The sequence below is a fragment of the Sycon ciliatum genome, chromosome 9 (genome assembly GCF_964019385.1).
Source record: "Sycon ciliatum chromosome 9, ocSycCili1.1, whole genome shotgun sequence".
NCBI lineage: Eukaryota > Metazoa > Porifera > Calcarea > Leucosolenida > Sycettidae > Sycon > Sycon ciliatum.
In genome coordinates this window covers 25,985,435-26,009,101 of record NC_088651.1, presented here as the reverse complement: position 1 = coordinate 26,009,101, position 23,667 = coordinate 25,985,435, and the positions used below count along the sequence as shown (strand labels likewise).

General features: G+C 45.8%; 2 protein-coding genes across 2 annotated transcripts in view; one reads left to right on the top strand and one right to left on the bottom strand.

Moving 5' to 3' along the window:
- Positions 1–23,667, bottom strand: part of LOC135824791 (uncharacterized) — a 117,098-nt gene that overhangs the window by 11,713 nt on the left and 81,718 nt on the right. The window lies entirely within an intron of this gene.
- LOC135824774 (uncharacterized) lies at positions 2,988–23,250 on the top strand. Its single transcript, XM_065337479.1, has 7 exons — positions 2,988–3,211; positions 14,776–14,988; positions 15,438–15,578; positions 16,157–16,288; positions 18,883–19,005; positions 20,205–20,782; positions 22,018–23,250. Exons 1-7 carry the CDS (start codon positions 3,079–3,081, stop codon positions 22,453–22,455), a joined length of 1,758 nt encoding a protein of 585 aa, XP_065193551.1. The 5' UTR covers positions 2,988–3,078; the 3' UTR covers positions 22,456–23,250.

Sequence of the window (23,667 nt, the reverse complement as noted above, 5' to 3'; positions counted from 1 at the left end):
TTTCCCTCTCTCTGTATCTCTCTCTGTCTCTGTCTCTGTCTCTCTGTCTCTCTCTCTGTCCCCTCTCTCTCTCTGTCCCTCTCTCTCTCTCTCTCTCTCTCTCTTCTCTCTCTCTCTCTCTCTCTCTCTCTCTCTCTCTCTCTCTCTCTCTCTCTCTCTCTCTCTCTCTCTCTCTCTCTCTCTCTCTCTCTCTCTCTCTCTCTCTCTCTCTCTCTCTCTCTCTCTCTCTCTCTCTCTCTCTCTCTCTCTCTCTCTCTCTCTCTCTCTCTCTCTCTCTCTCTCTCTCTCTCTCTCTCTCTCTCTCTCTCTCTCTCTCTCTCGCTCTCTCTCTCTCTCTCTCTCTCTCTCTCTCTCTCTCTCTCTCTCTCTCTCTCTCTCTCTCTCTCTCTCTCTCTCTCTCTCTCTCTCTCTCTCTCTCTCTCTGGTGTAGTGTAGTACGGTCATGTAGATGTACATGTACATGCAACATACGAGTGACAAAGCTTCAACACGTTCATGGCAGAGTTAGTAGGAATGTACTTGCCCGTAATGCAACACAATTCCAGTGCACAGTGACGTCAACAATGCTGTAACTCCATTGATTGACGTAGGAAGATGTCAGGTCAATTTGAGATGTGTTATTTCAATCTAGCATGACTTATGTGGAGTCCCCAACTCCATTATCCCGAGTCAACCCGTATGATGGCATTTGCTGGTGAGTATTTGACATTTGCCACACATGTAAACCCACTTTACTATGCTGGTGCCAAACAGCTGCTTATCAGCAATGCTGCTTGACAGGGACGTGTCAATAGACAGACGCTGACTCAGAGTCTATTGATTGATTAACTCCATGGCCTGTACGGAATGAAAATGAGTGGTTGCTGCTTGTTCATCAGACTATGACATACAGTCAAGTTCGCTGATAATGACTGCGGATATAACGACAATTCGCTAATAACGACTGCCGATAACACCACAATTCGCGAATAACGACAGAAACTCCATACTGAGAGCAAAGTCCATTCTACATATATAACTGTAAAGAGACTTCGGCTATAACGACACTTCTCGAAAAAGGACACTTTTCTGATGCCCGGGCAGGTGTCATAAATACGCAAAGTTGACTGTATTACAATCACGAGTGAGTTGGTCTGAGACTTGCCAAAACCTCGCTGCCAAGCTTGGTCATTGGCTGACAGTGCAGGCAGCGTGTCAACTACCTGCCATTTGCATGTGGACTCATCAATGTTCTAAAAGAAGTAGAAGGGAATGAGATCCATGCAGTTACGCATATCATACCCCTCCCCCCCCCCCCACACACGCACACACACTCACTCACACGCACAAACACACACACACATACACATACACCCACCCACACGCACACACACACGTAAACACACACACATTTTTATGGACGTAGACACTCGAACAGGCTCGAACTTTAAACAAACCGGAACTGATAATAATTTCTCATGCCTCACACCGCGTACCCGTACACATACACCATTTTCAATCACTGTGCTTGAACTAGCTTGAACCATGTTATCGAGTTCTTGCCCTTTTGAAGTTGCGAATTCAAATAAATACAAACAACTAACATTACCATAATGGTGGAATAGTCAGCTATCAAGGCTGGCTGTGTACATAATGGTGGAATAACCAGCTATCAAGGCTGGCTGTGTTCATAATGGTGTCCGTTCCCAAAGGCAACTCACGACGGCCGCTAACACCCAGTAAATCCTAGCGGCAAATGCAACACCTAACTGATGTGTTGCGAATTCACCAAAATACTGAGTATTGGTCAGGAGTGGTCCTTTCTTGCAGGTTTACTAAGTCGAGTGACTTCTCGTGTGTTCTGGACGGCAGTCCTGAGTCAAAGCCAAGTCAGCGGAAAAGAGCGAGCTCCATAGTGGGGAGCAAACCCTTTTCGTATAAATAATTTCCGAAGTCGCTACTATTATTATCTAAATGAAGCAATACATGTGCATGGCATTATGGACAAGGTCAAAGGCAAATCGTGGAATGAAAACTAGAACAGGAGGGTAAGCAACAGCTTAAGGCCTGTGCATGAATCGGTTTGTTCCACTTCCACCTCATGCGCTCCCTAGTCCACTTCATGCACACCAGCAACATGACCACGAGTTGTACTTCTGGGCAAATAGAATTTATTCGGCATTGCGCCGTTCCTATCAACAATATCATTATTCTCATACATTACGGTTAAGAAAACCGAGTGGCATGAACTAGTGTGAAAACGAAAGCACGATTTGTACAGGGAATGAAACGTAGGCGAATGAACCTGAGCTCGCACAGACGTTCAACGTGCTTACACACGAATAGACATCATAATTATCATACTGGATATAGGGGTGCTTGTGCTACATGATGGATTCCAGTTGCTGACATCGGAAAATGTAAAATCTTTTGAGATGCTCTTAATTGAGTAAGCCTGACATGAGTTTGGTTAGGATTTGACACATGCTAAAAATGTGCCAGGTCAACTTGCATACCGATCCCAGGCACCTGCACTTCTTCAATGAATAGTGTAACGGTGGTTGCGTACTTTGATATCGTTGTTGGTGACAGCCTCAGCTAAGTCAACAACAACATGCTACGTCAACACGCGAAAGTTGCTATCGTAAACAGATCCCAGGTTACTACTTCTGTTTGGTCTTGAAGTGAGGAGCAGCGTGCATGAACTGAGTTGTGTTTGGACGTACTGTCTCTGCCATACTGCATTAATGGTTTCGAGAATTTTCTGGAAGTCTGTTGATATCCCTGAGGACTGCATGTAGGATTGTGTTTGGTTTACATGTGCGTCGGTACACCGTACTGTCTAGCTGGAATGCCAACTGCACGCACTACGAACAAGGGCACCAGCCCCGTCGGTATGCACTGGTTTAGGTGCAGCAGTGGTTACTGAAAGATGACTTGAGCAGTCACCGCTGCAGCATCGAGAATGATAAGGCAGTGTTGAGGAATATTTTTGTCCAGTTGCTTTCCGAACCTGAGCTCCAAACTTGAATTTTATACCTGTTATCTCTTTGATATTGTTGTGCGTGGAAGCGAGAGATCATCAGGGCACATTCAATCATGGCTTGGCTCGGGAATATCCCGAGTCTCCTGTGCCTACTGTTCATACTGCAGTCGTATGAGATCGCACTGAATGGGGTAGCTGCCACTGACGCTGTTCCCAACACTGCAGTCAATGGCAGTGCAAATCAAGGTAAGGTAACTAGGGATTCAACATTAACCAATATTGTTTTAGAATTGCGATCAACAGAACGAGCCGAACCGACATTTTCACAAAGGCTATTATTGTATTCAAAAAACGAGTGTATACGAAGGCAGTGAAGAACATGGAAGAAAGAAAAAATGTGATGTGGAAGAAATGATGAACAAAAAATTGTACTTCGAACTAGTTTTCGCACAACACTCCTCAGGAAGCTACGTTGTACTAATGAAAAACAATCCAGAAAGATACTTATAAAGAGAAATGGAGTGAGAAGAAACAACACCTATGAAAATGATAATCCTAGCACTAAGGTAATAACAGGAAAAACTGCGAAAGCACTTAACGAACTTGTAAGGAGGACTACTAGTATACTGTGACACAAGATATGACACCATGGCCAACCAGAGCCAAACAGACAGAACAAGTTGCTACTATAATAATTTCAAACGAATAATGCTGTCCTTCTGGACACACAGATTAGGCTTATGAATACGTTGACAAACGGCTTCTAACACACTCAACTGCAACTTATAACCATGACGAGCACGGCACAAAACAGAAAAAGAAGAATCAGAATAAACCTTACAGCAATAAGGACGAGATGCAAGATGCTTATACACAACGTAGCTTCCTGAGGAGTGTTGTGCGAAAACTAGTTCGAAGTACAATTTTTTGTTCATCATTTCTTCCACATCACATTTTTTCTTTCTTCCATGTTCTTCACTGCCTTCGTATACACTCGTTTTTTGAATACAATAAAAGCCTTTGTGAAAATGTCGGTTCAGCTCGTTCTGTTGATCGCAATTCTAAAACTATTGTCGCCTCGACGCCTATTTACAATATTGTTTTGTATGTATTAAAAGCTGTCTGGTGAGTGCTGGTAGAGATAAGATTTCCAGGTCTTAGGAAGATGGCGTAATTTGCCAAACACCAAACAATGGTGAAATTTTAAAGCTCACGAGAACTATATTTTAGCCCTATGCCTAAGCACCTTGTTCCCCTATGTTCTGACTGCCCGTTTTGGAGCCATCAGTTGCCTGATGATCGTAGTTATACGTGAAACTCAGAGTTGTGACAAAGCTCCCAATCTCTTTTGTGTAAGCTGTTTTTATAGATTTCTTTAACTACAAAACGCTAACGTAAAGGCAATCCTTTTCGGATCGTTCAAGCTGATTTTTCCCTAAGCACAACATACGTTATAGTTCAGACTAAGTAGTCGTGAGGACCATGGCGATATTTCCTGGAAACAAGTGCGGAAATTCTAAATGTTGCACCAGGGGTTAGTTTGCTGTCGTTCCGAATGAATATCTTGGAATGTCAAAGCTACGGCGAAAATGACTTTCCGCTGTGCCCACGTTCAAGGAAAACCTTTTCTTACGCCCGGCACCGACGACTGTAAGGGTACTCCTGGTTCCGCACGTCTGGCACAGTGGCGACATGGGGCTCCAGCCTTGGTTTGAGGACTGCTAGCAATTCAATCAGACCGGTGAGGAAGTGTAGTTTGTACGTGTAAGTTAGCGCAGCGACATATCGCGGTAGGCTGAGGCTCTGGAGCTCCGTCCCGGGACCAATGATCTGCAATGCACGGCGTTGGATACCGTCTAGGCGTGCACGATGGGTGAGAGCAACTCCCATCCCAAAGAGTTCAGCATACTCCAAAACGGGCTATACAAAGCCCTTGTACAGTGGGAGTCTGCATTCTCGGGAGACGTAGAGAGCATCTCGCCGCAGGAGGCCCAGACGCTGTTTACCAAATAATTATCGGCACTGCGTCGACGTGCTCAGCGAAACACAGCTTCTGATCAAAAGTCACACCCAAGAGCTTTAGTGTGGATGACTCTGGCACTCTGGCACAGAGTTGCCTCCAAAGAGGAGAGAGGGCATGGCTAGCTGCGATCTTAGTCCCATCCCTCACACAAACAAGTCAACAAAGAGGCATCTTTGGATTGAGGAGTGCTGGTTTCGAAACAACTGGTTTGAAGCTAAAAGTAGAGCTGGTGTTAGCTCAGAGCAGGGCTGGTGTTAGCTCAAAGTAGAGCTGCGGTAAGCTCAAAGTAGAGCTGCTGTTAGCTCAAAGTAGAGATGCGGTTAGCTCAAAGTAGAGCTGCTATTAGCTCAAAGTAGAGCTGATTTGTGAAACAAAGTGCATGACGTCAGTCTTGAATGCAGTACAAAGTAATGCAGTGCAGTGTGTGCGCTAGTTCGGATTGTTACTAGCAAGTACCAGCACAGCTAGTACACCATTAGTCCCATCCCTCACACAAACAAGTCAACAAAGAGGCATCTTTGGATTGAGGAGTGCTGGTTTCGAAACAACTGGTTGGAAGCTCAAAGTAGAGCTGTTGTTCTCTCAGAGCAGAGCGGCTGTTAGCTCAGAGCAGAGCTGGTGTTAGCTCAAAGTAGAGCTACGGTTAGCTCAAAGTAGAGCTGCGGTTAGTTCAAAGTAGAGCTGCTGTTAGCTCAAAGTAGAGCTGCGATTAGCTCAAAGTAGATCTGCTGTTAGCTCAAAGTAGAGCTGCTTTTAGCTCAAGGTAGAGCTGCTGTTAGCTCAAAGTAGAGCAGCTGTTAGCTCAAGGTAGAGCTTGTGTTAGCTCGAAGTAAAGCTGCTGTGAGCTCAAAGTAGAACTGCTGTTAGCTCAAAGTAGAGCTGCTGTTAGCTAAAAGTAGAGCTGCTGTTAGCTCAACGTAGAGCTGCAATGCTAAATGGACGTAATATAGCGCAAGGCAGAGCCGCAGCAAATAGCTAGATAACACCAGTGGTGAGAGTGGACCCATGAAACCAGCACTCCGTTAGCTAAGCACTATTGACGCACAGCAAGGGTCAATTAATGTGAGCACAGGCAAGCATTGCGCAGCTAGAGTTCAGTAGCTCATTACTCACCCGAGTTGGGGATCATGGCATCCATGACACGGCAGCAAGCCAGGACGATAGCTGGCGCTTAGTGCTTGTTGTAGTCCGGATGTAGCATAGACACGCATCGCTCTTTCCACTGACCTGCCACTCGGAAGAAGGAGTCGGGGGCACCAGCCATAGCAGCGGTGGTGGCTGCACCAATGTGGACTGAATGCCCGGAGTAGTTCGACTGGGATGGTACACCGGCCGCAGCGACAAGAGATCGTACTGTTACTGTGAATGACTGCCTAGTCAGCTGCTGTCTGTTCGAGAGTACGAACAACAGTTGTTCCGGTCCCTCGCAACGAGTGACAAATGGGTAGCTAACCATGGCACGGACCGGGCAGTACGGCGGTACAGACGGGCCAACTTCACTGGTAACGCCTTTACCGAATGGGTCCGTCTTGGATGAAAGCAGAAAGAGTTGGAGGCGTCCGTCGCCAGGGGAGCTAGTACAGCCCCGTGTGATGCCATTAGTGAATTCGGCACGCCGAAAAAATCCAAAGAAGCAGCACGGCGGCTTGGTAGAGCAGCTTGTCATGGCCATTCAGGATACTACTTTTCCGGCGTGCATCCGTCAGCTGTCGTAGGATAGGCATAGTTATAGGAAGGCGAGGGGTGAGTACAGCCGTACCGTGGCATCGCTGGATGCCCTTCAACACCCTGTTCAGAAGCCACGCATCTACTAAGGGACCAGCAAACCCATTCTCAAGGTGGGCTTTACGCACCGCACTCACATACACAGATACAGTTCAGGGCACGCTGATCATAGTTCACGCATAAATGTGCGTCCAGGAAGGATGACTCGGGCAGCAAAAGCGAGCTTCCCCAGGAGGGACTCGAGTTGACGCTGGCCGATGCTGCGCTTGCTGATAGTAGCCACGAGTGGCGCACGGATCTCGGACAATTTGTCCGCTGGTAGCCGAGCTTCGTGGCACTCGCAGTCTAGGACAATACCAAGGAAGGTCGATGATGATGATGGCCCTTCGAGCTGGGATGGAGCAAAGAGGAATGCCGAGATACGTGAATGCCCGGAGGGGGATGTCGAGTTGCTGGCTGGCTGCAGCCAAACCAGTGGAGATATCGAGAAAGTTGTCGAGGTAATGAAGCCGGTGATCTATAGCAAACTGGTGCTGCATGATCCAGTTCACTGCTGTGGCTACTGAGTCAAAGACGGCTGGACCGGAGCGGAGGCCGAAAGGCAGAAAGCGCACTTTGTACTAGGAGGCTTCCCAGCGAAGTCCTGACGGCGGACAGGGATCTGCTGAAATGCACTGCGCACATCGAGCTTGGACAAATACACAGGCTGTGGGCATGACATGATGATGTTGATCGTGTTGTCAATGCTCGCGTAGTGCAGAGAGAGTGGCTCGGCAGGAATGCTGTCGTTTGCGCGTGGATCATTCGCAGCTTGCGTTCTTTTTGGGGATGGCACCAATACCAGAGCGGCGCATGAACTGAAGTGGAGGTGACGGAAATGGGCCTGTGGTCTCACTGCGGGCACAGGAAGCAGCTTATCGCTCGGATCTAAATGCCGAGTGAGTGAAAGCCGAGAGCAGATTATTAGAGAAAACCGAAATGTCGTGTTGGCCGGCAGATCCAAGAGTAAAGCCACGGCGCAGATCATGGAGAACACACGCAACACATGATTGATCTGAGTGGTTACGTAACAGGCGGGCAAAGTTGTCAGCTACCAGTGTGGTGTATGCAGAGGGTATAGGAAAGAAGCTACGTACCGAGTCAAGCGATTCAGTAGCCATTCTGCTAGGAGCGGCGGGGTGGCCGATTGGCTCCGCGCTGCTGCTGGTTGCACATGATGCATGGGTGGTCCTTGCCACACTGGCTGCAGGTGTGAGAGAAGCGGCACGACGACGAAGAACAGCGACTTCCATTGAAGTTGTGGCAGATTTTATGGCCGTCGCTGGTATGGTTGCGACCACTGGAGGTAAATGCTGCTGGCTTGGGGACGAAAAGGACACAAACCGCCGCTGGATGGACCGTCTTACATTGAGCGCATTTTGGGTGTGTATAGCCTATGAAAGCTATCTGCCCTAGGTTCACATCGATGGTGTCCAACCTCTTCGTGCCTGGTTACTGGGCCGCGAACATCCGCAGCTGGCGGTCGTACTCTAGCCACGCGCTCGGGAAGAACTGGCGGTTAGCAGTCAGGATCAACTGCTGGTACGCAATCAGTTCAGCAGTTCATTATCGTGAACCTTGCGACGCACCTGCTTTGCGTCATCCGACTCAACGATATTTAGCTGGCTATCATTATCTGGTTATTCGGGCTGTGCAACCAGCCGGAATGTTGGGCCGGAAGTGTGCAAGAATTTCAGGCAACAAACTTGAAAATCTACAAACTCCCCTCGCAAGATACGTTCTCGTACAGCCTTGGGCACAGCTAGTGCAGGTGGCTGATCGGATGGGTTACAGCCTACTACAGGAGCTTGGCCTGCCGTAGTGGCGGCAGCAGCCGCATTGCCTTGGTATTGGGTGAGGAGCGGCACAATGCTCTCCGATAATAGTATAATGGCGGTCGACAAAGCCAACTACACCTCGTCCCGTACGAGAGCGAAGAGCTAGAGATCTGTTGAGCCCGCGTCACCTGACCTGGCGGAGGAGGCATTGGTGCCAGTCGGGCTTCTGGGCTTGCGAGCCGTGTCCGCACTGTCCTTTTGCTCCTTCTCCTGGCCTGAGCAGACCTCACTACCAAGGGCTAGTAAATGTGCCAGCAAACGGTCCTGTAAATTTTTTACTAAGTTTCCTTTCGGATTCAAGCCGCGCTGAGAAAGCTCGCCGCGGAGGGCTTGGCAAGGTATTGCCTTGACAGTGTCGACAGTTAGGTCAGACATACTGAAGAAACACAGTGTCGAAGTGACACTCGGGCTGGCAGCAAAGCTACGAAAGGAAAAGAAACACTGCTGAAGCACGATCCGTTGTCTGGAAGAGCATAACAGGGCAAGCAAGATTTGTTTTCTTAGAGAGGTTTAGCATAACGAAATTCGTCTGAATTTTCGTTAGATTTTGAAGCCCGGGAACGAGTAACGAAACTTACAACGAACTTCCGAACACACACTCGCGGAAAACATCAATCCGACGAAGTAACTTTAGTTTGGTCTGTCGACTTTTCGTTCCGCGATCACATGAGAATTTTTGTTCCTTTTGACATTTTTCTGAGGTCCTTATTTTCACGACCAGAATGTCTGAGCCGAACTCAAATCCTGCAGTTTCTGCTGCTGCTGTTGCCTCTGGTAATCAGGAGGGACGACAACTTACGCGGGGTACGCAAATGGATCTCATGATGCTCCGCCTTGTGAGGTCGATGCCGAATTGTTTCTTGCGGAAATCACGCACGAATGAAGAAGCAGCTCTGCTGCTTTCCCAGAGCGGTAGGAGATTTGCTGGGCTGAAAAGAAAGGGCTTGTGGATCGGCTTCATCTCCCGCTCAAGAAGCATTCGAGTGGTGAGGCCACCAGTTTACGAAAGTCGGGGAGTGACGAGGATTACCTTTTTGTATTTCGCGTGGATTTCCGCGACATCCATGGTGTCCAGTAGCAACACCGAAGTTCGTTGCGAACGTTCTGCTAAACAAAAATTCAGCGAATTTCGGTCGGCTTTTTCGTACGGCGGCACAACGAAAATGAACAACGAATTTCGTTGTGCTAAACCTCTCTCTTTTCAGCAAAATGGGCTGGTGCCATTTGTGATTACGCAGCAAAACAAAGTGCATGACGTCAGTCTTGAATGCAGTACAAAGCAATGCAGTGCAGTGTGTGCGCTAGTTCGGATTGTTGCTAACGAGTACAAGCACAGCTAGTACACCATTTGAAGCGTGACTGTCATAGCCTTGGAGTTCGACGGCTCAAACGCTACACGCGATTCCTCGTCCCACTCCCAGTCTGAAAGACGATTGACGGTGCCCTGAAGCAAGGCAGCAGCAGTGGGGAGGTCGTTACGGAGAAGAGCGTACAATGTCGTATCGCCAGCATAGGCTTCTAGTTGCGTGTTCCCCGCAAGGCATGTTGATACGTCGTTAATATAGACGAGGAACGTGATTAGCCCCAGAATGCTGCCTTTTTGGGACTCCCGCCTTTATAGCGTATGGACGAGAGGTCGCACCACCGACAGCACACTGTATGCTTCGGTTAAGCCTATTTCACATTCGACGGAACATTGACGGTAAGGGCCTGTCGGGAAGGCTGGGGTCAGCTGTAAAATCGTGGACGACTCGTAACACAACATGCTGCATTCGTTGCGTCGTTCAACAGCAAACGGCGCCAGTCATAAGGTACGGTCCGTGACAGGGTGACTTTTGGACCCGTTTCTTGTTTTTCAGGACTTCTTTTCCGTTATTTTTCCTTGAATGGAGCGGAATCAATTTCACAATACCAGTTTTTCATGAACACCAAAAAGTAGCTTTGAAAGGTGTGCCGTTCAAAAAAATAGCTTCGGGAAATGATAAAACACTTCGTCTGTCACGCTCTTGAACTTTCCCTAAATACCATAAGTGACCTCAGACCTTAGCTTGCTAACATTCAACTGCGAGTTAACATGGGAAGCGAAGTGTTCGAAATGCTGAAAATTTCCCCAAGTACGAATCGGGAGTAGTCGGCGTACGACGCCGTCTCCTGTTCACACTCGAAATGCAGCTCTTTTTGACGCTTGTGTCCCCGTGTACGCTATGAAAAGTTGGAGCAATCCAACTCTTCCCTTCGCTTCCCGATCCGTACGGCAGTACGGTTGCGTTCCCGTTCCTGGTGCTCACATTGGACGCCTAGTTCGAATGTGAACTAGGGTACGATGTCCGCCATGCAAGGAGGGTTCCTTGAGGATGGCACATTGCTGTAGATTCATGCTCATATTAGTTATCTAACTAATCTTCTTCTTTGTTCTGTTTTTTTCCGCTTATTTTTATATATTTTTCGTTTCTCTTCCTATCAGTGGAACCATAGTCATTAGGTTCAGACCTGTTTTGGAACTCCACTCTATATAAAGCCAAACAACAACAACAACCTTGTCGAAGGCTCCAGCAATATCAACTGCAAGTACGCGTGCTTGGCCCCAACAACCGATAGAGAATGCCAAGTAGCGGTGTAGCTGAGTAAGAGAGTCGGCAGTACCCATTTTCCGTCTGAAGTCAAACTGATTCGCTGCAAGCAGTGAGTTACCCTCCTGGTAATTCGTAATTTGCATATTGATACTACTGTCCATTAGCTTGGTTATCACATTAGGGAGAGACACGGGGCAGTGGTTCTTGAACTGTGAGCGAGATGAACGTTTATGCATAGGAACAGCATTGGCGAGCTTTCAGGCCTGAGGTTGGTATCCATGCCGGAAGCACAATGAGAAAAGCTTTGCCAGGACTTGTGCGAGCCCCGAAGCGCATTCATTCAGGACACGGGGGGGGGGGGAGATGCTGTCTGGTCCCGTGGCTTTCGACTCGTCGAGACGGCGCAGAAGGCGGCGAACATTCTGGATGCGGAAGTGGACGTGGGTTAGTGGTGTGTCCCATATGGTGCAGTGGTATGTGCAGCGATTTCCAATGGATAGGTGCGGGTTCGATTCCCAACGATTATCGTCACACACGTCTTTCTTCTCTTTCTCAGACTCCTCCTGACTTTTATTTCATTCTCCTACATGGTTACCAACAGCCAGTGCATGCCGGAGTATGTAGTGTGAAGTGTGTGCGTGAAAAAAATGAAAAAGACCAAAAAGTAGGGGTTCACTGGCCAGAAAAAACCCACTTCATAGCTGTGTGGTTTAGACCAGGCTGAATAGTGGCAGTCAATTCTTCAGCCTTGCAAGCTGTTGAATGGTGCAATCCTAGCACAAGCTGCGATGTTTTCTGCTGACTGGCGGGGTCAACAAATTATACTTGAAGGTGTCACACGCGCTAAATACGACTCGAATTGCTGTTTTTTTGTGAACGCCTGAACGCGAGTTTGGGCACGCATGAAAAGCAATCGTACCGCGTCCGCGCGCCAGTTGTGAACACAGCTTAACGCGGCACAGTACGCGTGGTGGGCTGTCCCCGGTATGGTGAATGATCTGGAATTGAACTATCACGATTTCATGATCTGAGCGTCCTAAAGAGCAACTCGGACCGTTATGTCCAAAAAATTACACATCTGGGAAAGAGTGTGTTGCTCTCGACATGGGAGCTCGCTGGTGTTCACGAGGTGTTTCTCTCGCTGGAAACGGAGGGTCTCTGCAAGTTTGTATCCCTGGTGATGTTTGTCCCTGGAGAGCACTGTACAAGTGATGATCTTCAGGCATAATCGTCCTCAACCTACCAGTCTTAACAGACTGCAACTCACCCTACTCAAGTTCAACTGATGAGGGGTGAATTCCCCGAAACACTGTGTAGTGAGCAGAGAGTGGTGCTTTCTTGCAGGTTTGCCGAGTAGACGGTTCGATGGACTTCTAGTGTGTTGCTGGAGCTTCGCATTGCTCGACTATCGTGCTGGAGCGCAGAGGATATCATCCGCATGTTCACAATCCTCACAAGCACAGAAACTAGCTGTGTGATGATAGGACTCCTTGGCGCTTTTTTCGTATCGAGAATGAAGCGCTGAGGCAAGCGCTGAGAAGCGCCTAGATATTACTCTCACCATTGCTGAGAAAACAAAAACTCTCCACACGCAAGTAAAAAACTAAAGGAAAGTACTGTTTCACTGTTGTTGCAGTTCACTGTCGTTTCTTCAAAAAATCTACAATCGATCCACTATGTACGCGCGCCACCTGCGCTGTAGTAAGTTCTTCACTCCGGCTATCTTCAAAAGATTAAGTGCAACGTCAATAAATACCTCCGCCGACAGGATTGGCAATGGTCCACGGACCTTCTGCCTGTCGACCCACCTACATTCTCGTGCCCCGTCAACGACTCCCATTGCTACGAATGCGCTGCACACTAGTACTAGCTGTTGTTTGCCCTTACTTTATTTTTATTTTTGCTGACCCTTACAGCTCTATCTTTTGTTTTTGGTGCGTGTTTCTGGCCGTGATGCCGAGACCTCAGGTCGGCAGAGCCATCAATGTCCCACCATCACTGCTGCATCTCCGTGCAGCCCCTTCCCAGTAATTGTCACGTTTGTCCTTGTCTCAGTACCATTGTCTTTCACTATTTTACGAGTTGGGTATGTGAACATAGGGAACAAAATACAATATAGACAGTACCGCTTCACGAAATGTGTTATTTGGCCCGTACGAGAGGCCCAAGGTGTTCCTTAAAATGGCAGTACCGCTTTGGCGTGAAGCTTCCCAGCCCAAAATTTGAGCTGGGAAGATCTTCACGCCATCACGTTCGCGGAAAGCTGGCGGGTAGATCACAAGACCTAGTTTCGGGTTCACTTGACCGTGCTACTAGTATTATGACAACCATCCCGTCCCGCCAGCCCTTCCCGTGAGTGTGAACGCACTTAAAGGATCTATTATGTCACACTGTACCCCACATCCAGTTATTATTTTTCCGCCGGCAGTCCACTGCGCTGCCCTCATGACAACGGTCGACAGTTTGAATAAGACAGTGTAGAACATGCCGAGTTGGGTTTTCTCTGCTGTAACAGTTGTAAGGACTGTCCGGACTGTTGAAGAACCTGACGTCTGTACTACGTTATATTCGAGGATTTGCTGGATTTTGATTTCTGGAATACTGAGAGTCTGACACACTGTGTGGTGACATAAGACATGACATGACGCATAATTAACCAGACGTTAAACAGCAGCATATGGCCGTTGAAAGTTACTACTTTGACATTCTTCAACACAATTGCGCTCTGTGACCCACCGACCACATAAATTCACTCCCCTGTCGACAACAGCAAGAAGAGGTTCCCTCAAGCATTGAAGTGGTATTCCTTCTGACAGCAGCTTCGTTCATTAACACTTTGGGGAAGGTTGAGTTGTTGAGTAAAGCCTAAAAGATCGTAGGAACCTCTTGTTGCCGTAGTGGGTAATTCCTGCTTATAGTAGTTGAGCACTCTTATGTGGTGTAGTGCCCTTGCTGTTTGCATTCCGCAAAGCGCACTGACTTGTCAATTTGAGCACTCTGGCAAGGTGCGTTCGGGCCTGATTTAAATCTGGCTTTGGAAATTTTATTTTCATTGCTATCAGGTTCGGCCTCATTTTCTCTGTCCTGCGCTGATGAGATCGCAAAGAACGAAACATCATGCTGTACGCTGATGGAGTAACTCAGTGTATGTATGTGGTCGTCCACGGAGCCCAACTGTCTTGGTAAATGTCAATGCTGAAGACTAACTCACTGTAAATGGCGGAGATAACTTGTTCTGCCCTGTACATTTTAAAGTATTGAGCGATAACAAGAATCATCCAAATAGTCCGAGCAGTACTGCACCAATAACGCTTCAAGAAGAGTTAGCATTCAAATACTTCGAAGTGAGAATTTCATTCATCTTGGGCACCCTGTAAGAAGACCTTAGGGTCTGTTGGGATTGCCCAAGTAAAACATTAAAATACAAAACACAAAAATGAACCTAAATTCGCACATGAGCAGATCCACTCAATCCGTTGAATCTTGATGGGCATTCCGCAAGTAAAACACTGCCTGAGATAACATTGAAAGTACAGAGGCTCCACGCTGCAAAGTATCACTTTCTCCATACTATGCCTATCCTCTCTGTTCTTGTGGACTTTGTGAATTTAGTTGAGCACATCACGTCACCACCATACAACTGCCTTGTTCAATGGCTGATATTGGCAGGTGCTAGTCCTACGGAGGCGCAGACGTACGCGACTTCGCCAGGAGTGGTCAAATTCCATTTGGATGAACTGAAAATATCTACACTCGGGGATATCGTACTCGAGTTGTTGTTGTCTTTCAACTCCAGGCTGGTGAATAACTTGAAAACCTGCGTCGGTACGTCAGAAAATGTTTTTACGGATATTGTGTCGTCTACATCTATTTCTTTGTAACTGTAGTCTACAATCTATCCAATTTTGCAGACTTTGAATGGACGGGTGTTATTTTACCTTGATTAATGTTTTTAACTCGCATTGAATGGGAGTTAATGTGGGATTTGGGCGATATGAGCTGCTATGGCACTGGCCTAACACCTGTAGTCTAACAGAGCCACCAATACAAACTCTTTAATGAGCACGTAGCTCGTTCTGTGGTCACAGATTTGGGTATAATTGCGTGTGCAAAAATTAATTCCTATATACTGCGTGGACGCTCATGGCTGCTGTTATTTTTCTCTCTTCCCTCTAGATAGGTATACGCTGAACTAGTGATGATGTGCATAGAACATGTCGTTTAACTTCGAAAGATAATTTTCCCATCTTATCTGATTTTTGTCTCGATGGCAGCTCGAAATGCAACTTGCCCCACCGACTTAGCATCTGTGACTCTTCCTTGTGGTGAGGGCGGCAGGTGTAGGCACAGTTCTAGATACGCAACACCCACATGTGTATGTCCACTAGGTCTAACAGAACAACAGTGCCAATCTGGTGAGTAAAACCTATTTTCAAGCATGCCTTATTTTAACTTTATACTCCTTACGTATTTGTATATAAATAATTCCTACTGGATTCCGAGCGATATAATAGTACGACATCGGCCCCTTACCCCATTGCTGTACTTAACCCTTATGAAGCCGCTTGATTTGATTTACATATTGAGTCACGGGCTGGCTTTCCTGTTCATGTCTTTATTTCTTTAAAGTTGCATGTAGTGTTTTAGTGTACTGCTTTAACCCTATCACTGCTGGCCTTGCTTTCCCCTACTGACTATGCTTTCAGCACACTGACTTTCATTTCAAACCCTGCCTGAAAGTCCAAGAGCAGAAGGTATTCATACTAGGTATATGACCCATTGGCTTGTTTGGTTCCATTGAAGAGCCGTTCTAACATAATTATGCAGTTCAGGGTTTGTAACTAAGTCTTTCTTTACTGCTTACTCAGTCCTCATTGAAGGATTAAGTCATTATCCGTTTAAGGGATATATGGCCTCGACAAAGTGCGCTGGAATCAAGCGTTATCCAGTTACAGTATTCAGTTTTCCAATTTGGTTTGTATTCGTATTACAGATATCGACGAGTGCTCGGATGCATCACTTAACAATTGTGCAGATTCTACCGTTGCCAAATGTTGGAACACACATGGATCGTTTGGTTGCCAATGTACGACTGGATATTACGGTGATGGTCGTCTGTGTGAAGGTAAACGATTGTATAATTTACTTTCTCCCAAAATACAGTACATACAATCAGAACTTTTAGAATTGCGATCAACAGGGCGAGCTGAACCGACAATTCACAAAGGCTATATGGTATTAAAGAAACGAGTGTATACGAAGGGTGTAAAGAACAGGGAAGGAGAGAAAATGTGATATGGAATAAAATGATGATCAATTTTTTTATAATACTTCGAACCAGGTTTCGCCAAACACTCCTCCGGAAGCTACGATGTACTAATGAAAAACATTCAAGAAAGGTACCACAAGTAATAAAGAGAAATGAATTCAGAATAAACACCTAAATAAATGATAATAATCTCGCACTAATGTGATAACAGGAAAAACTGCGAAAGCATCCAACCAAACTACACGTCCCACAAAACTACTAGTACACAGTGGCGCTAGATATGACATCATACCCAACCAGGGCCAAACAAACAAAAGACTAGTACTATGATAATTTCAAAAGAAAAATTCTGTCCTTCAGGACACAGACTAGGCTTATGAATACGTTGACAAACAGCTTATATCACGCTCAACTGCAACGGATAACTATGACGAGCTCAGTACAAAACAGAAATAGAAATATAGGTTGCAGTTGAGGGTGACAGAAGCTGTTTGTCAGCTTATTCATAAGCCTAAACTCTGCGTCCAAAAGGACAACATTATTCCTTTGAAATTATTCTAGTAGCAGCATTGTTTGTTTGTTTGGCCCTGGATGGCCATGATGTCATAGATCGTGCCACAGTATGCTAGTAGTTTATTGGACGTATATCCTTTAGATACTTTCGCAATTTTTCCTACTATCACCTTAGTGCTAGGATATTATCATTTTAATAGTTGTTTATTCTCACTTCAATTCTCTGTAATAGTACTTTTCTTGAAACATTTTCCATTAGTTGTTGTTGAAAATTTATTTTGTATCGCAGACCAAACGGGCAGTGGTGCCCAATATTATGATGGCCATAAAGTAACGGCCTAGAGCCAAGGATACAACAAGCAAGCCTCCACGAAAGAGAGAAAAACACAGACAACACAGACTGCAAATACTCAAAAAAAAAAGAGAAAGGGAAAAAAAGAAGAAGAAGAAGAAAGCACAGTTGAGTCACAGTTGAGTCACGACTCCAAGTCCAAGCAAGCCTAGATGCTGGCTAGCCAAAAAAATAAACCTTTTTAAAAAGTCTCTTGAATGATCTGTGGCAGGCGAGGGATTTGAACTCTTGAGGCAGGGCGTTCCATAATCTAACAGCGGAAACGAGCGGCCGACAGTCACAAGAGACTCGCCTGGTGGCAGGGACAACATACGCATTTGGATCGTTGATCCGAGTGACGCCTTCAGTCTGGCGACGTAGGCGCTTGTACAGGAGATTACTAATACTGGCCTGTGGATGCGAAGCATGAGGAGGCGGAGTTTTCAGTGGGCGTTTTGGATGATGGGGATGAGGCCTAGACGGGTGTAGATGGGACCTGTGTGGGAGGGAAATGGCTGGTTGGCAACGGAGCGGATACATCGCTTGTCGAGGACCGAAAGCTGATGCCATTGGTGCGCAGAGAGAACCGAGAAGAATGCATTAGATCCATGTAACTTGTCCGGTAGTATTAACGATATGTAAAATAGCAGGGCTTCTTGCTCAGTTAAGCAGGAGCGAATGGCACGCAGCGCCGTCAGTTTCTGGGAGGTCTTCCTTGTAATAGTTGCAATTTAAGTCTCCCACCGAAGCTGGGAGTTAGTCCAACTTACCTTCCTGACAAGTGTTTTGCGAAACCTAATTCGAAGTTTTATTTTTGTTCATCAATTATTCCATACCAGATCTTACTTCTTCCCAATCAGCCTTTGTATACACTCGTTTTTTAATAACATAAAGCCTTTGTGAAATGTCGGTTCAGCTCGTTCTGTAGATCGCTATTCTACAACTATTTTCGCCTGGACGCTCATTTACAAGCAAAAATGTTAGGTATATCAGTAATACTATGACATTTTAATACAGCTATGAATAGGATGAAGGCCGCAGACAGCACGCAACTACGTCTCACTTGATCTCCCTCCCTCCCTAGCTGCATTCCTATCGATGCCTGGTCGTAGGCTATGATTCCGAGACCTCTCGTCGGATGAGCCTCGCCAACCACATCGGCACATCGGCCCTACTCCCCTTTGTCTTGTTGCCCAGTGTCATTTCAGTTGTCCTCTTTCCCTGATTATTAGTAGGGCTGTGTTTGCTAGTAAAAAAATCAAAAATAAAAAACGTGACTTGTTCGACATGTATAACTGTGTATTTATAACAGAAAATTAATATTATTGAAACCCAGATTATGACATTTGCACAAACAATTTCCCATTTCTAAATTGAAAGTAGCACTGAAATGTACTTGCAAACCCTAAAGTAGGGTGGTATGAATACTGAATAGGTCCACTGGTATTTTTGGAACTCGTTGCTACAAAGATCTAAATGCCAGACGCTGGTGTTGACTTTCAAGTATACTCACTTTTCAGGATCTTGACGTATCAAACATTCTGAAATTATTCACACACTGGCTTCTCTGTGCTATATTCACGTAATACGTATATCCTGCCTACAGATATCAACGAGTGTACAAACACACCATCCCCCTGTCATGAACACGCTAACTGTAATAACACTATTGGATCGTTTACATGTACGTGCAAGAACGGTTACCATGGAAATGGTCTCCACTGTGAAGGTACAGTGCCAGAATTTTGATTGTTCGGTAGACTGTCTCGCATCAATTTACAGCGTTTCCGCGTTGGAGATTCCCTTCAATCGTATCATATGAAGTATACTTTGATCTAAATCGTAGGTATAGTCCGGTTAACATATTCTGTAGCTGCGATGAGTATTGAAGGTGATATGTTTTTTGGAATATCAACTGGCAGCATTGTGATGCCTGGCTGAGACAAACATTTCACTTCATTCTCCATTTGAACACTAACCTGAAGTTAGAAGTTTCGACTTCAGCGGTATTAGTGATGAAGTTGCTTATTCCAACGAGGGACAGACGCAGCGACACTTTTCCGGCCGAACTTGAAACTTGACTGACTCGTGACTGCCATCCGTAGCATACGATGAGCACCTCGCACCTTCAACTCGGCAAACCTGCAAGAAAGCACCACTCCCTACTCAATACATATTGTTTCGGGGACATCACGCCATATCATATGACCTTGAGTAGGCGGATGAAGATTTTGCCTGAAAAGCACCACTTTCTCCAGGCGAAACAATCACCAGGTATACACACTTAAAACATTCAATACAAACAGTAACATATTGGGACACAAACGTACAGACACCCTTATTTTCCAGCGCGACAAACACCTCGTGAGGCACCAGGTAGCAGCGTGTGTCAGAGCAGCTCGTGGAGTTGTGCTAAACCAGTAGTTATTCACGACGATGTAACCTCCAATAATAAGTCGCAAGTCCGCGTGAGGGACAATACGAACTTAGAAGTTGCGACGTCGGATGTGTTAGTGGTGACGTTGTATCCCTGGTGATGGTTTGGCCTGCGTAGCAGTATAAACATATAACTGGTGCTTTTCAGGCACAATCTACCTCATCCTACTAAAGCTCAACAAATGAGGGGTGAATTCCCCGAAACACTGTGTATTGAACAGGGGTGTTGTTTTGTTGCAGGATTCTCAATGTGCAATTGTGCTCTTCGCGTGCTCCAGATGGTAGTCGTGAGTCTGTCTATTGTCAGGTTCGGCAGGAAGCGTGAGTTGCTATGTTTTGAGCAACCGACTTCATAAACTTCATGGTTATCGAATTAGTAGAAGGCATGCTAGAATAATGTACTGCATAATATTTGGTACGTGAAACTGCAACACTGCACACAAACTGGCCAGGAATCACAAAGCGATTTTGATGTTTTACTTTCCCCTGCAGCTGATATTTGCACAACCTCTCTGGATTCGAATCTTTGTCGTGAGGTGAAACATCTAGACCAGCAAAACAAACAACTACAGAAAAAATTGGATCAGCGTGATCGCCAGATGTCTAGGCTTCTGAACGAAGTCCATTCGATGGCCAAGGCGTTCAGGGCATACCATACTGATATTTCGCGTGATATGAACGATGTACGCAGCACACTCGATGCAGAGAATGATCGCCTGCGAGAGGATGTTCGCGAAACTAAATCCGAACTCCAACAAACAAAATCTGAACTGCAACAAACAAGATCAGAACTCCAAGAGACCAAGGCAATGGTGACAAACAACAAGGCTGCGTTGATTGCAAGCAACGCCATGGTGATGGATACCAAAGCAAAGATGAATGACAACAAGGCCTCATTGATTGATACCAAAGCAATGGTTAATGACAACAAGGCCGCATTGATTGATACCAAAGCAATGGTGAATGACAACAAGGCCGCATTGATTGATACCAAAGCAATGGTTAATGACACCAAGTCGGATCTTCTCTCCACTATCTCCACTATGGCCACCAAATCTCAACTGCACACTGTAAGTAGGTCTTGCACTCTTATAGTTACAACAAACGAAACAGTAAAATAAAAATGCTGGTTTGTACAAAAGCATACTGGGTAATGTTTCATTTCGAACTCAGTTGATAGGAAAATAACATAATTCCAAATATGTGCAAAGTGTTCGTTGGGCATGTTGCCCTCAGCCGACACGTGGTCTAGGCATCATAAATACGTCAAGCGAACATGGAAAGAAACCCTGAAAGGCTGAAGCGTTACTCAATACGTTTCCAGGTCGAGCATTTGTCTTCTGTAGAGCAGGAAACAGGGTTACGTCCTGCTTTCAGACGCAATGAATTTTAGTTCCCGAGACCAGGATCAGAGTCCTTTGTACACTGTCTATATGTGTTAGTAGATCAGGGCCGTTATCACTACACTCTACAGCCGCGCCACAACACAGTCTATTTTTTTCATAAAATTGTACGCATAATATACACAGAGCCATCAATGCCATAACTATAAAAAGAGAAATGCAGAATATTTGCCATTCCAAGCATTCCTCACATTATACTCGTCAAGCTATGCAATTTGTCTGGGGAGAAGATTTTTTCAAGTGCCAAATCAGCACAATGAATGCAAACGGAATGCAGGAGAGAGATTGGAAGCTGTGTCGTGACTCTCAGTTTCACGTATTACTACAATCATCAGGCTCCATAATGGGCAGCCTAAACATAAGGGGGTTGCAAGGTGAGAAATTCTTAGGGGTCCCATAACGCAAGATTCAGGGGCAAGCGTGGAGTTGCCAAGTCTTTTGACTTGAGGTTATGCAGCAGCAGCTCCGGCGTGGATGATAGAATAGAGCTGGGGGGGGGGGGGACTGAATACGAATCTGGGCGTTGTCTAAAAAGAAAGGAGAGGCCTGCAGATAGTGTACGACGTTCTTGCGCTGTACCTCTCCGTGTATAACTCATACGCAGGCAATTTTTAGGCAAACAGTTCGAATTCACGATCTGCTGATGATGAGTATGCCGTTCAATTTTGTGTGCTACACGTTGGTGCTCATGGATTAGTTTTTTACAATAAAATGAGAGAACTCAACGGGTAGGTAGTGTATACATATACATAATTACATTCACATTAAAATCTTTAAAAAGGCTGTGCACACCGTGGCCATATTGCGGAATAGTCACGGGTGCGTGTATGAGCATTTACAATAGAATTCATTTCTAATGTCACTGTATTGATTTGTGTTTATTTCTACTGTCGTGTGTACAGTGCGGTATTGTTGCATGGAAAACATTCCGGAAAGAAACAGGAACCAGAAATGTTTATCCAATGAATGTAATTTACAACAAGACCAGAGCTGACACTGTGCTACGTGTCATGTACACTGCAACGTTTGGAACACGTCATCACTCATCATGGACTACATTCACAATCTCTATTCTCATCAACAACACAGACTGTCAAGATCCTGGTCCTATTAGAAGTGGCGTGTCAGGTATACATACGGGAAATGGTAATGTTTACACCATACTTCCAGGAGCAATCAGTGGTGTGTGTCATATCAATACTGCAGGTCCATTGCGCATCACTACTAAACTAGCAGTCGACAGTGGCTCTTTCAAGTATGAAGGTACCTATTCATCTAGTTCGTCACGCATTACGTCCAGCCTTCACGTTGAAGAATTGTGTGCCAACAGCAATGCCTAAAAAACCTTTTCGTCGCCCGATGCATGCATGTATACCTAAAATTAATTGATATAATTATGGTGATTGTTATGCTCGGCATGCCACATTGATGGTACATGTATATAGCAGTACAATGTACTCTCAGGGCAGGGTCAGTACCAATTTTGTCAGATGATTGAAGCTCAGAGGTTCGACACCGCAACTGCTCGTTCTTCTGTCTGTGTAAAAATGATCGACATTAATGTCGTCCTGTCGCCCTGTATGTACCTCTTCTTAGATCGTATTTGGATAATGGTTTATCAGACTATGCCCATGCTGTGTCTGCACATTGTCTTCATCCGCTCGCTTTTGCTGTTGCCCGTACATGTAGTTTCCAACGTTCGACATTTGTGGCACTAGATGGATAGAGTAGTTACGTTAACACGCTTCGATTTAGCTTCAACTTAAATTTTATTTTTTATTGCTATTAAGCATTACACTTCAAGTACGTTCGTCTCCCCGCCGTCTCCTTAGTACAATGCTTACTGTACCAGCATGTCTTAGTGGATTTCACAATACATGTATCACACATTAACCCTCTGTCCCAACTAAACAAACCACTGTTCTTCAACATCACACTCGATCCTGCAACACCCCCCCCCCCCCCACACACACACAAAACACATAAGCCGCATTTAAACAGACATAAATGTTCACTTTCACGCGCGCACGCAGTGTTTTGCGTGCCGTGCGCATTTCACTGTTCGCATAACAGCATAACTCATCATGTACTGCATTCCCTATCTCAATTCTCTTCAACAACACAGTCTCTCATCATCCTCCTCCTATTAGAAGTAGTGTGTAGTAATGAGTGGGCAAGTGGGATTAATCAAACCATACTTCCAGGGGCAACCAGTGCAGCCGGTCCACTGCGCATCACCACTTTACTAACACGTCGCAGTAGCACTACAGTGCATGAAGGGTACTAGTCTGGAGAGGTAGCTTGCACAGCATCACATAACACTCACATCCTGTATTCACGGTGACGAAAGGACTATGTGTAATGACGTCATTGACTAAAACTCTGCTATCATGTGACCCATGCATACAGATACCGTACCCACGTAATTAGTGTCCCCTGGCACTTGTTTGTCATCGTCCATAATAGATGAGGTGCTATTCAGAAAAGGGCAATATTCAAGAGAGGATACACATTTTCTCAATGCTGGGACATTAACATCATCCAGCACAAAA